This window comes from Conger conger, chromosome 8 (genome assembly GCF_963514075.1).
Source record: "Conger conger chromosome 8, fConCon1.1, whole genome shotgun sequence".
Classification (NCBI taxonomy): domain Eukaryota; kingdom Metazoa; phylum Chordata; class Actinopteri; order Anguilliformes; family Congridae; genus Conger; species Conger conger.
This window is the reverse complement of record NC_083767.1, coordinates 60,282,842-60,296,073: the sequence shown is the minus strand read 5'-3', so window position 1 is coordinate 60,296,073 and position 13,232 is coordinate 60,282,842. Positions and strand designations below refer to the sequence as shown.

At 41.1% G+C, this 13,232-nt stretch overlaps 1 protein-coding gene across 1 annotated transcript; it reads left to right on the top strand.

Moving 5' to 3' along the window:
* Positions 1 to 1,277: 1,277 nt before the first annotated feature.
* LOC133134525 (zinc-binding protein A33-like) lies at positions 1,278 to 12,846 on the top strand. Its single transcript, XM_061250728.1, has 3 exons — positions 1,278 to 1,325; positions 1,646 to 1,745; positions 12,290 to 12,846. The coding sequence occupies exons 1-3, from the start codon at positions 1,278 to 1,280 to the stop codon at positions 12,844 to 12,846; spliced, it is 705 nt and encodes a 234-aa protein (XP_061106712.1).
* Positions 12,847 to 13,232: the final 386 nt, after the last annotated feature.

Below are 13,232 nucleotides of genomic sequence, written 5' to 3'. Positions count from 1 at the left end.
GAGAGAAACGACAGACAAGACGGAGTCTCACTGTAGTCTTCATGGGGAGAAACTTGTTTTATTCTGTGAACATGACAAAGAGCCTGTCTGTTTCATCTGTCAGACTTCAAGAAAACACAGAAACCACCCGGTCTGTCCAGTGGAAGAGGCCGCTCTGGAGCTGAAGGTATTCTTTTTTAAATCATAATTCAAAATTCAAGTCAGCATTGTATCAGAAAGTCTTGTTTTAAAGCATCAAAACATCCAGTATTTTAGATTTCAGTACAATGTACTAGGAGTAAAATGTGGTCATGGCTAAGTCCAGATTCACAGTTGTGATTGTGGGCCTTTTATAGTGAATACAGCTCCATAAATGTAACATTGAAATACAATGTGATTTCATAAATATATAACAATGATTTCTGAGATTAGATACTGACAGCACAAATATAACACAAGATCTTTACTCTAACAAAATAAAGGTCTAGATCTGATAAAACTACGATCATATAAACTGTTATCTGCTTGAGGAGAGAACTGTGCAACAACCAGGAATAACCAGTGGAGACAGAGCTGTAAATACTCTCTCAAAATAGATGTGTTAATATCAAACACAATAAGTCAAGCTGGTTCTATGAATGCTTCAACATTCCTTACAGTTGGCTTTTAATTATATGTGTGTACAGCCCAGTATTATTATCCTATTTTGCTGAAATATTTTATTGGTTTAATTATGCTGAAAATGCACAATAAAATATTGTGTTATGACGCTCTAAAAGAATATTTCACTGGTCTTTATTCGAGTGTAGTATTTTCCCTACTATATTTCCCATGTGCTTACACTTACAAAATTACACTGACCGTCACTAGTGTAGCAGGGGTTATACTGTGCTATTTGTGAGAATAAGTCTTAACTGGTTCATATCACTCCAGGAGGAACTCAAGCCTGCACTTAATCTTGTTGAAGAAAAATGGATTAATTTTCCTGAGGTTGAACGAGAAAGTAAGAAGACAGCAAAACACATCAGGGTGAGTAACACAATTAGTAAATATGTCGTATTTTTGATTAATGTTGTGTGTGACATGGATAACAAACACACCAACAAACACACATACATAAATAACAAAGCATAGTTACACTATTCAGGTTTAAAATGGTGTTTGAATCGCAGAGTCAAGCCCAGCACACAGAGAGGCAGATAAAGGCAGAGTTTGAGATGCTCCACCAGTTCCTGCGTGAGGAAGAGGAGGCCCGACTAGCTGCACTGAAAGAGGAAGAGGAGCAGAAGAGTCGGGTAATGGCTCTAGAGACAGCCATGAAGACCGAGGACACCTCCTTTTTAAAGGTAGGAGCTTCATTTACTGACCGAGTTTATACCGATTAACCTCAATAAAGTAACGTCATGTGTGCTGACTGTTATTATCCTCTTCACTTTCATTAACATGGCTCCTGCTGTTTATCACCTATTGTTTCTCATAATGGAATGGATTGAATACATTTATACACTCTTATATGCTCTTATTGTGTGTTTTTTTCAGAGCTACAACAACATCAAGGAAAGGTATGTGGACTCTCAGCTCATTTCATCTTGTGTGTTTAAGTCTCTTCAGTTCCCGATGCTGACTGACTCCTGCCTGTCGTTACAGAGCCCAGTGCACACTGCAGGACCCAGAGCTGCTCTCAGGGGCGCTGATAGACGTGGCCAAACACCTGGGCAACCTGACGTTCAGAGTCTGGGAGAAGATGCTGGGGATGGTGCAGTACAGTGAGTATCTGGGCCAGATGCTGAAATCAGGTTTTTTTTACAAACATTTAATGGTTCTGCCACACGCCATGGGCGGACACAAGAGATGGACACAGGGAGGTCGTGATGATCGGATCCATTAGCAGACTCCAGGGAACGGGACACGGGGAGAACATGCAAACTCCGCACAGAGAGGCCCCGGCCGACGGGGATTCGAACCCAGGACCTCCTTGCTGTGAGGCGCATTCAGCCAGTTACAAATAATAATAAAAACAACACATTGTAGATAAAATATAATAATAATAAATACTGTGATTGTGGAAATACATTCACTCAACAAACAAATAACAAGACAAGACAAACACTAACACGACTGCCTTAAAGGAGCGACGGTCTTAAAAGAAAGCTCCCTCAGTCTCTTTTGGTCGTGTAGTTGGCCAGGGCCCCAACCGGTATATTTCATGCTGCCAGTTGCACCTCCCCTGACAGCAGCGGTAGGAGGCGCTGTCGTGAGCCACGGACCCCTTGCCGAGCTCAGACCTCACGTTCCCACGAGCAGTACCTCACAATGAGGTGTCTCGGGGACGAACTCAAGTACTCCGAACGTCCTGGAGCCCTGGTAAGTTCTACTGAACTTCCAGCCCAGTCTCGAAGTGAAGGGTGTGATGCAAATCTGGTAATCGATGTCCTGTATTCAATGTATTCCTCTAAAGACTCTTTGTCACATATGATTATAGTAAGATATATTTTATTATAATCAATCAAAAGAATAGAGTTGTACAGATTACAGTGTACATATCATCTTTTGCAGTTTGCTAATCACATGCAAGTTACATATACCCCTCTTAGCTCTTTCTAAATTACCTTTCCACCACGATGTTTAAAAATCAAGGTACACCCTTCCTATATCCATCCTCTTTGGCCTTAGCCTTATCCTATAGCTCCCCCTTCTTGACGTTTAAAAAGAAACTATTCCTATAATATTATATTTATCTAAATATGATAACTTCTCTACATTTTTCTACTTTATATAGTACCCTAATGAGAAATAAAAGATATATAAAAGTAAACTTATAATATGTTACTTTTCCTACTTCTACAAGTAATATAGATTATAATTACCACTCCAGCTTGGTTATAATTGTTCTGCGTGGATCTTTCTTCACCTGAGTCCGTACCGCGTACGTCACTCCTCTCTCCATATCCATATCCTGGAGTGGCGCGCAGAGGGAGCGCGCCACTCCAGCTTGACTGTCTTGCGTTGCTCTCTCTTCAACAGCTCGTAGATATCTTCTGAAGCCAAATTCTGGGATCCTGCTCTAAGGTCTAAAAACTTATCCCTTATATATCTTTTTTGCATACAAAAGTGTACCTTTTTTGATAAGAAATGCCCCCATTATGTCAAGCGGGAAGACATTTATCTTTTATATAACCTGTTTTTCAATGACCATATTAATTATTTCTGTTTTTCCAATTGTCATTTTCTCATACCTCCAAAGAACTGTCCCCAATATTTTATTTCATGGGCCCCTCTGGTTTGGGAATTTCCCCCAACTTAATATATGAGTGGAAAAACACTAGCCCTTATGTTGTTTTTAATGAACCTATTCATCACTGGTGTCTGTGTCAGTTTCATAATCTCTCCTTGACTTCCTCCAAACTTTGATTTCATGTAAGCCAGACGTTAAAGCCTGCCACCATCCCAACACCCTCTTCAGGTGCCCCTTTTTGTGGCGCCTTAAGGGATCTACAAAGGACATCCAGCTAATAGCTGAGTGTAATTCATCATTTAACTCCTCTATAGTCAGTCCTTTAAATCTATTCGATACGTTATTTGTGTTATCCTCAGGAAGGCCCTTGAAGCCTCTTAATTTTCTTTCGGTATTGACGTCCCTTCCGTTTTCCTTATTTTTGTTTTTCTTTAGCCAGGCATTGTGCCCCTCCCCTGTAGGGTTGGGGTATTCTCAGTCAGAACTTTAACCTTGCTCCTTAAAACCCTAAATCTAAGTCCCCCGACTTCAGACTCCTCTACTGACAAGTATGGCTGCTCATTCTCTGAACCACATATTTTTCTTCTTACGGGCGTTCTTACTACCACCTCGATGGCGTGTGCGAGGGGTTAACAATGCATTCCTGCTTAACCCATCTTCTGTCAATCTCTCATCAGGAGGGCCTAGGGCCGGGTCCTCGACACCCCCTTCAACCCCTCGCACTAAGCCAATCCTAGCCTGTAAGTGCTTCTCAATTAACTCACATAGCTTTATCATCCAGGGATCAAATGGTAAGGAGTACCAAGTACTGACTGGGCTCCCATCTGTCAGTCTTTGTGTAACAATATCTAACATGGGTCCCCCTTTTGTTTTAATTATCGACACTCTTTTTCTCGTAGGCAACATAAAATCGCACAATATTTGTCCAGGTACTCTAGTTTTTTCTCCTAACACCCCCATGTCCACAAAGTCATACAGCCACTCCTCAATAGTGGCTTCATATCCAAAGTCCTGTTCATTCCTGAGCGTTGTCTTCAGGTTGAAGCAGATGCATTCCAGGCATCCCCGCATGCCTCCTCGCAGCGTGAAATGGGCAATGTCTCTCACATCCTCAAAGCAGATGATGCACCGACTCCTTGGGATCTTTCCTCCTTCAGGTTCAGGGATACAGCGTGTAATCTGGAAACTGTTCCTTCCATCGAGGAAGGCTTGTTGTTCCAGGAAAGCCTTTCTGTACACATCACCACGAGAGGGTACTTTTTTTCTCTTGATTATATATTTAGTTTGTTGTTTCCCTTCAAGGTCTTCGTAGATATACGGAAATATATTTCTGCGTATTGTCACAATATCTTGTTTTTCCTCATTATAAGGATAGAATTTAATCATGCTGATACATGTTATGGGTGTGAATAATCCCTCTGACAATGGGTAATTTGGAATGTCTGTATATACAGTCATTGTATTCTCTAAAATTTCAAATTTTTCTCTGTGATTGTCTAGGTTGATAATATTGATGCATTCATTCTTGTTCAAGACAAAGCATGGGGTGCAGAGACTACCGTATAGGCCCCTGGCCCCCCTCCTAAACTTCACGGTTTTCTCACAGTTCAGACAGGAATCTAGTGGGGGGTATTTGAGGTTGCAGGTGTTAAATAACCTTTTCTTATCTCCAAAAGCAAACAAAGTATTCACTATATGATTACGATACCCTCCTAATTCTATGGGATTTCTGGGTGTATCTGTTTCATTTGCGAACCCCTCTTTTAGGGCTGTCACTGGGAATTGTGATTCACTGGCTTCCACTTGTTCTTTTTCCACAATCCATTTCCCGGTTTTATTCTGTAAGAGATCAAATACAATTTTTCTTTATTTTATATTATTTTTCCATCCTACCTCTACCAGAATATATAAGTTTTTCCATGCGCTTTTGATTATCTATATTCCCTAGGAACTTAATTATTTTATATATTTACACGGTTTCGATTAGGCCCGGTGAATAATTTAGGGGTTTATTATTATTATTTTCTATTATCTTTTTTTATGGATATACACTACAAGATTTCTCTTTTCCTTGTGAGAATGGTTATTTATTAACCAGCAGGATTTTCCCAATCAATCTTAAACGTCCAAAGGATCAAGTTACATCTCCGTTGGATGCATAGATTTATGTATACGGTTTGCTGGTTTGGTGCAGGAGGCCATGCAACTATTCTTACACGGGACATCTCTCTTTGGAGTTCATTTTTGAATTTGTAACTTCAGTGTGCGGATTCCTGTGAATCCCCTTCTTTGTTTGGAGGCCCTAGGCCTCAGGTGTCAGTTTTGATTTCTAAGTACACAAGATATATAAATCATTCTCTGGGCTCCTGCCCCTACATTTTGGATTCACAAGTATTTCCATTTCCATGGACATACAACTGAGGACGGTTATTATTTGTGACCCATTGAACACAAGCATGATCAGGTATATCATTTATATTATTTCTCAATACCTGCCTATTAAAAAAATTTGAATTTAGATATCCCATAGCCAATGCATGTTGTATTAATACTAGCCACTTAGTAAATTTGTAATTCCATATTTGTATTCATAAGGTGCCTGTTATTGACAAAAAATCAAATCTCATATTCAGCATTCAAATTACATTTGTTATCTTTGTCTGAAATCTTGTCCTGAAATCCGCATTCCAAATAAAACCATATTTTGATTTTAGAATTCAATTAACAATTCTTACTCCTAATGAGTTTAATTACTGTTACTATGTTACCAAGATTCAAATCAAGAGCTCGGAGGAGGGAACTCACCATGGATAGAGCTAACGGTATTGCTTCACCGTTATCCCGCACTCCCAGATTTCCTTCCCCTGATACATTCCCGATTAGGCTCATGGTTTCATAGGAACTGTTCCAAGTTGCCATTATTCCAATATGCTTGCCTCAGTTGTTTTTCTGCTGTGACCTGTGTCTCTGACTGTTCCAGGCTTTATACCTTATCTGTTTGTGTTTTGGGTAGCCATTTTGGTTTTTGAGGTCAGTATCCCTCACCCCTCTATCTTTTCCTTATGTCTATCTTAGGCCTCCCTTAACAGTTAGTGATTTCTTGCCGGGGTCGTCGGGTCAAGATTTCAGCAAAAGTACGCTGATGCTCATGCTCTTGTTTTTGAGACTCGAGCTTGTGATATGAATACTGTTGTCTATGACGCCTGCACCTTAAGCATACAAAAATGACATATATTATTCCTATGATTAATATTCCAACTCCTATAACCCATACCCAGGGCCCAAACAGGGATTTAATAGTGTCCCATCCCCAGGACATGATATTAGAAGTGGTTTCTTTAAACATATTTACTCCATTATTCACTCCTTGTTTAACTCCTGTCCAGATTGCTCTGATCACATTAGAGACCCCTCCTCTCCCTATAAAAATACGTTTACTTGTATTGCTATAAAGAGTTAAGTTTCTCATCCACTTATATCCTTCGTATACATGTCCTGCATTAATCATCTCCTTCCAAGCTTTCCATACCAGACGCAAGTCGTCTCGAAGGTCACAAGCTGGCTGTTGCCATATTAACTCTTTTCCTCTCTTACAGGTGTTATCTGGGGTTATGACCTCCATATTTTTAAGTAGGGCCCCAGAAGTCTGATTTACTATATACAACCTTTTCCCAAATTTGTCATTAAAATATATTAGTTGAGGCTTAGCTCCATGTTCTTGCTTCCCTGTGTAATTGTTCTGAGCGGTGGCACGAAGTGGTCAGGGACATAATTTTTAAAATAGTCCTGGTTTTGTGCATTATTCCCTATATCTCCAGCATAGGCCTCCCACCAACCACTCATTAACGTATAATGAATCCATTCTTCCTTGTAATCTGTTTTAGGATCTTTTCCTTTCATAACTTTGTTCCAGTACCAACTTATCCAATTCCTAAGTTGTTCTTCTACGGGCCTATATCTGAAGGTTACGTATTCATCATCTTCCCAGGCGCATGCCATTGTCATTACACCCTTTTTAATGTCGTTTTTAGAGATTGATTTTTCCCTTATATCTTTTTCGTCTTCTATATATACTGATATTGCATACTGTCTCATTTCTTCTATCATCTCCCTTTCTTTCTGAAGTATCTTCTCTACTATTTCTCGAGAAGGTATTACTGTCTTAATCAATAACGATGGCATTGCTTGGATTGTATCAGCTGCCCAAATGCCCTTTCGAAATTTATCTTGACTCCAATAGGCTAATGTACACAGTAAAGTTCTATTCTGATATACATATGTACTTGTCCACCCTAGTTCCTTTTGCATCTTTATTGATTTATCTATTTTGGGATATTGTTGCGGGTCCCCTATATATAGACTAGTGAGTAGTGGTGTTGTGGGTCCCCATATTATTCCTCGTTGTTCTAATTGTGACCATCGAAGTCCAGTGTAACTCGGTAACCCTTTCCTTATAAGCAAGGGGTATCTAAGCTCACATCTCCTTGCCTTTTGAGTATTTTTTGTCGGGACCTCCCGCTTTACTTTATGCCCCAATGAGCTTGGATAATATCGAGTTTGCCTGCCTCTTGAACATTTCTGTTTCCCGTCTGTGTTGATACAGCTGACATCGCATTCTATCATACTGGATTTCCGACCTCCTTGAGTCAAATAGTGACAGCATGTTTCGTTTTTCATTTCCTGACCGCAATTTTCAGTACTATTTTCACTTCCTGGTGATGTCATATTGTATTCACACCAGATCACATTTATTTCCTTAGTAACGCATGTGTATTGGTAAGGGACAAAAATTATTAACCCTAGTATTGCTAACCCTTTCTTTTCCCGATTTTGTCCCTTCTTCAAAGACTCACTGCGCAGGATTTGTTGATTTTTCTTTTGATTTCGGATTTTCATGTACTCTGTCAGCATTTCCTGATCGGAAACACCCGCTGAAGCACGACATTCTCGGCCTCCTTGTGCATCGTTGCTGAGAAGCATCTCTAGGTCCTCCATCGTTCGGGTTATTTCTCAGTGGTATTGTAGTAGCAAAATCGTGGACGTCCTTGTACTCTGGCTCGGGGTCTGGAACTACAGGTTCAGCTGCTTTTCCGTCAGCGTATGTAGACAGGGGTTCCACTGAGTGCCTAGCTGAAACAGAGTATACACCTTCGCCAACCCCAACTCTGGTGGTGACTGTTATGGTTAGTGTGTAAAGAGGCCCTGTGGCCTCGTCTTTATCATCAGAATGGTTGCGGCGAGGGTTTATCCGCCCTGTGGCTCCCCTCCGAGATTCCTCAACCACAATTGTTTCTCTCACTTGCCCTTTATCATCAATTAGGCCTTCTGCGCACACAATCAATTGTCTTCTCACCCCTTTTAATATCCCTTCTACAGGGAAAGCATGTAACCTGAAGTATGCCACTTGCCCTACTTTTTGTGCTCTAGCTTTGAACTTTCTCATTAATAAATCTGTATCACTGCTGTACCATGCTCTGGTTTTATGATCCCCAAAAGGTATGTCTAGTATTTCAGCATCTTCTGGTGGGTACAGACAATTTTTAACTTCCTCTTTATAATCTGTTAATCTCCATACTACTCTTCCTTCTCTATTTATGGCTTTTCGCCTAAACCTCATAGGTCTGGTATCTGTCTCTCCCCTTCGGTTAACCATCAGCAGCCAGGTGGGCCCGTAGTTGTATGTCTGTTCAATAACATTTCTTAGTTGGTCGTCTCTTTGTCTACCCATAATGGGCTGGGCATATGTTGACTTTTCCTGACCTTTAGAGGTCTCGTTTTTATCATAGGGGATTAATGCATGAGTGAGGCCCGCTGCTACAGCTGATCCCTCGAAAGTGAGTTCCCTGCACTCATTACATGTCACAAGTTCCCCTTCTGCTGTTTCAAGGCAGCTACATTTTTTCCTAGGCTGCCCCCCCTTCTCAGGCCCCTCTATTTCTCTGGCCATGAGAAAAGTGGTATTTGTCGCAATGCTAATTCTGCACTGTCCACAGACCACTAATCTGTGCATCATTACTACTGGAGAATGCCCTGTCTGGGTTGTCATTCCCCATAGGGCGTCCCCTGGTAACCCCTCTATTTTTGGGGGTACTCTTGCCCCACCAGGTCCCTGATATCCTGGCCTTAATTCATTACATGAACACATGATGCAACAGCCTGGTCCTTTAATTTCTTCCAGCACTGGACAAGGTTTTATTAATTTCTGGCCCCCATGTTGTGCCAGGTCATGACCTTTTCTAGCTGTTAAAACTCTAAATGTTCCCTCTGTCTGTCTGACCACCTTGACCCAGACTTTAGGGAACAAGCTTTTAGGCAGTAAATATTTCTGTGATCCTATCTCCATTATATTTTCTTACACTGTGCTACTGAGGTTATTCCTCCCTTTTTCAATTCTACCGTGTTTTTATCTAACACTTTCTCTACCCTCATTTCCTTGAGGATGATAGGGTGGGGAAAATATTCTTTCTATATTGTTTTTGATACACCATTTATTGATAAGGGTATTCTTGAAATGTGCTCCATTGTCTGATCTAATTTCTTTAGGTTTTCCTATTGCCATTACTGTGCTTTCTAGCTTGGCTAGAATCTGTCTCCCCATACCTTGCCGCAGAGGATGGACCAGGGTGTACCCAGTGCACGAATCAACTATTATCAGTAAGTATCGGTGCCCCCCTGTGGATCGTACTACAGGACCGGCCACGTCCATGCAAATACTTCCCCAGGGTACTCCCGACCTTATAGTTAATCCAGCACTCCACAGGCCGTGTGGTGTATTAATCATCTGGCATTGTGAGCAGTTCTTAACTACTCCCTGCACTACCTCTTTCAGCTTGGGTATATGTAACCTATTCAAGTTCTTAATTACAATTAAAAGAGAAATATCCATTCTCTTTATGTATTTTCCGAACCAATGCCTCTCCCTCTGTCGGAGGCGCGACTTGTTTAGTCCCTAGTAGTCCCTACTATGGGCTATTCTTTATTAGATAATATATTTCTATATGTGGGTCTGGCATATCACTGACAGCCATTTTCCCACCTATTTATAAATTGATATGTATACTATTACTTTATTAGAATCTACTGTCCTATACAGTTTTCTAATATTGTAACTTATTCTAAATTACTTCGATTCCTTTTGAGTTCGAGTATTTACGGTTTCACTACTTAGGTGTCCAGCACCTTTCTCTTCAGTGCCAGTAATCAACTCGAGACCCTCGAGTAGGAATCCACTCGGACAATGCCTCAATAGGCCGTGAGCAATTCTCTGCTGCTCGTGCCCCACGTTGGGCGCCAAAATTGTCGTGAGCCACGGACCCCTTGCCGAGCTCAGACCTCACGTTCCCACGAGCAGTACCTCACAATGAGGTGTCTCGGGGACGAACTCAAGTACTCCGAACGTCCTGGAGCCCTGGTAAGTTCTACTGAACTTCCAGCCCAGTCTCGAAGTGAAGGGTGTGATGCAAATCTGGTAATCGATGTCCTGTATTCAATGTATTCCTCTAAAGACTCTTTGTCACATATGATTATAGTAAGATATATTTTATTATAATCAATCAAAAGAATAGAGTTGTACAGATTACAGTGTACATATCATCTTTTGCAGTTTGCTAATCACATGCAAGTTACATATACCCCTCTTAGCTCTTTCTAAATTACCTTTCCACCACGATGTTTAAAAATCAAGGTACACCCTTCCTATATCCATCCTCTTTGGCCTTAGCCTTATCCTATAGCTCCCCCTTCTTGACGTTTAAAAAGAAACTATTCCTATAATATTATATTTATCTAAATATGATAACTTCTCTACATTTTTCTACTTTATATAGTACCCTAATGAGAAATAAAAGATATATAAAAGTAAACTTATAATATGTTACTTTTCCTACTTCTACAAGTAATATAGATTATAATTACCACTCCAGCTTGGTTATAATTGTTCTGCGTGGATCTTTCTTCACCTGAGTCCGTACCGCGTACGTCACTCCTCTCTCCATATCCATATCCTGGAGTGGCGCGCAGAGGGAGCGCGCCACTCCAGCTTGACTGTCTTGCGTTGCTCTCTCTTCAACAGCTCGTAGATATCTTCTGAAGCCAAATTCTGGGATCCTGCTCTAAGGTCTAAAAACTTATCCCTTATATATCTTTTTTGCATACAAAAGTGTACCTTTTTTGATAAGAAATGCCCCCATTATGTCAAGCGGGAAGACATTTATCTTTTATATAACCTGTTTTTCAATGACCATATTAATTATTTCTGTTTTTCCAATTGTCATTTTCTCATACCTCCAAAGAACTGTCCCCAATATTTTATTTCATGGGCCCCTCTGGTTTGGGAATTTCCCCCAACTTAATATATGAGTGGAAAAACACTAGCCCTTATGTTGTTTTTAATGAACCTATTCATCACTGGTGTCTGTGTCAGTTTCATAATCTCTCCTTGACTTCCTCCAAACTTTGATTTCATGTAAGCCAGACGTTAAAGCCTGCCACCATCCCAACACCCTCTTCAGGTGCCCCTTTTTGTGGCGCCTTAAGGGATCTACAAAGGACATCCAGCTAATAGCTGAGTGTAATTCATCATTTAACTCCTCTATAGTTAGTCCTTTAAATCTATTCGATAAGTTATTTGTGTTATCCTCAGGAAGGCCCTTGAAGCCTCTTAATTTTCTTTCGGTATTGACGTCCCTTCCGTTTTCCTTATTTTTGTTTTTCTTTAGCCAGGCATTGTGCCCCTCCCCTGTAGGGTTGGGGTATTCTCAGTCAGAACTTTAACCTTGCTCCTTAAAACCCTAAATCTAAGTCCCCCGACTTCAGACTCCTCTACTGACAAGTATGGCTGCTCATTCTCTGAACCACATATTTTTCTTCTTACGGGCGTTCTTACTACCACCTCGATGGCGTGTGCGAGGGGTTAACAATGCATTCCTGCTTAACCCATTTTCTGTCAATCTCTCATCAGGAGGGCCTAGGGCCGGGTCCTCGACAGCGCAACGCCCACTCCTCCACCAGGTGTGTGTGTTCTCTCCTGTACCTCTTCTTCCCACCATTTAAATATCTCTCTTCTTCATATTTCAGCTCCTGTGACGATGGACCCCAACACTGCACATGCCTATCTCTCTCTCTCTTATGATCTGACCACTGTGAGAGACACAGATACAGCGCAGAACTGTCCTGACAACCCAGAGAGATTTTACCCATGTTTAAATGTGCTGGGATCTGAGGGGTTTACCTCAGGGAAACACAGCTGGGAGGTGAAGGTTGGGAATAAACCAAAGTGGGATGTAGGAGTGGTGAAAGAGTCCATCAACAGGAAGGGAGATATAACATACAGCCCAGAGAGAGGATTCTGGGTCATAAGGCTGAGGGATGGTGATAAGTACAGTGCAGCAGGAGGTACTGACCTCACACTGAAGAGGAAACCCCAGAGCATCAGGGTGCAGCTGGACTATGACAGGGGGGAGGTGTCCTTCTTCAACTCCAGTGACATGTCACTCATTTACACTTTTAAACACACATTTACTGAGAGGGTGTTCCCATTCTTCTCTCCCTGTTTGAGAGATGGTGGTAGGAACGATGAGCCCCTGAAAATCTGCCCAGTGAAAGTCTCAGTAACAGTGACATCATCCCAGTGAAGGTGGGGGGGGGGGGTTGATGGTGTACCAGTACCCAATGGAAGATAAACAGACAGAGGTACACTGTCTCAGTGTCTAGACAGGTACACACAACCTGGTGTGTTTTATGCTGTAAAGGAGACTATTGTTTCTTGTTAATGTAATTTCTTATTCATCTGAACTTTGGAAACTGCAAAGGACCAAGTGCTTTCACACTTATAGGGTACAAAAGGTGAAATCCATTTCAATAATTTAAATTAATAAATTTTCTTTTCATCACCAATTATTTTGTTGAGTTACTCAACTGTACATGCATTTTTGGTCATGTGCATGCAGGCTGTATCATTTGGGTTCTGTTTTGAAGCATTTGAACTTTATTTTATGAAGTGTTTATACATAAAACAGAT

Excerpts from the sequence above, each read along its gene's own strand:
- LOC133134525 (XM_061250728.1), top strand. The coding sequence starts at position 1,278 with ATGGCTCTAGAGACAGCCATGAAGACCGAGGACACCTCCTTTTTAAAG. Across the intron at positions 1,326-1,645 it reads AGGACACCTCCTTTTTAAAG|GACCCAGAGCTGCTCTCAGG; the intron begins GTAGGAGCTTCA and ends TGCACACTGCAG. Across the intron at positions 1,746-12,289 it reads GCTGGGGATGGTGCAGTACA|CTCCTGTGACGATGGACCCC; the intron begins GTGAGTATCTGG and ends TTCATATTTCAG.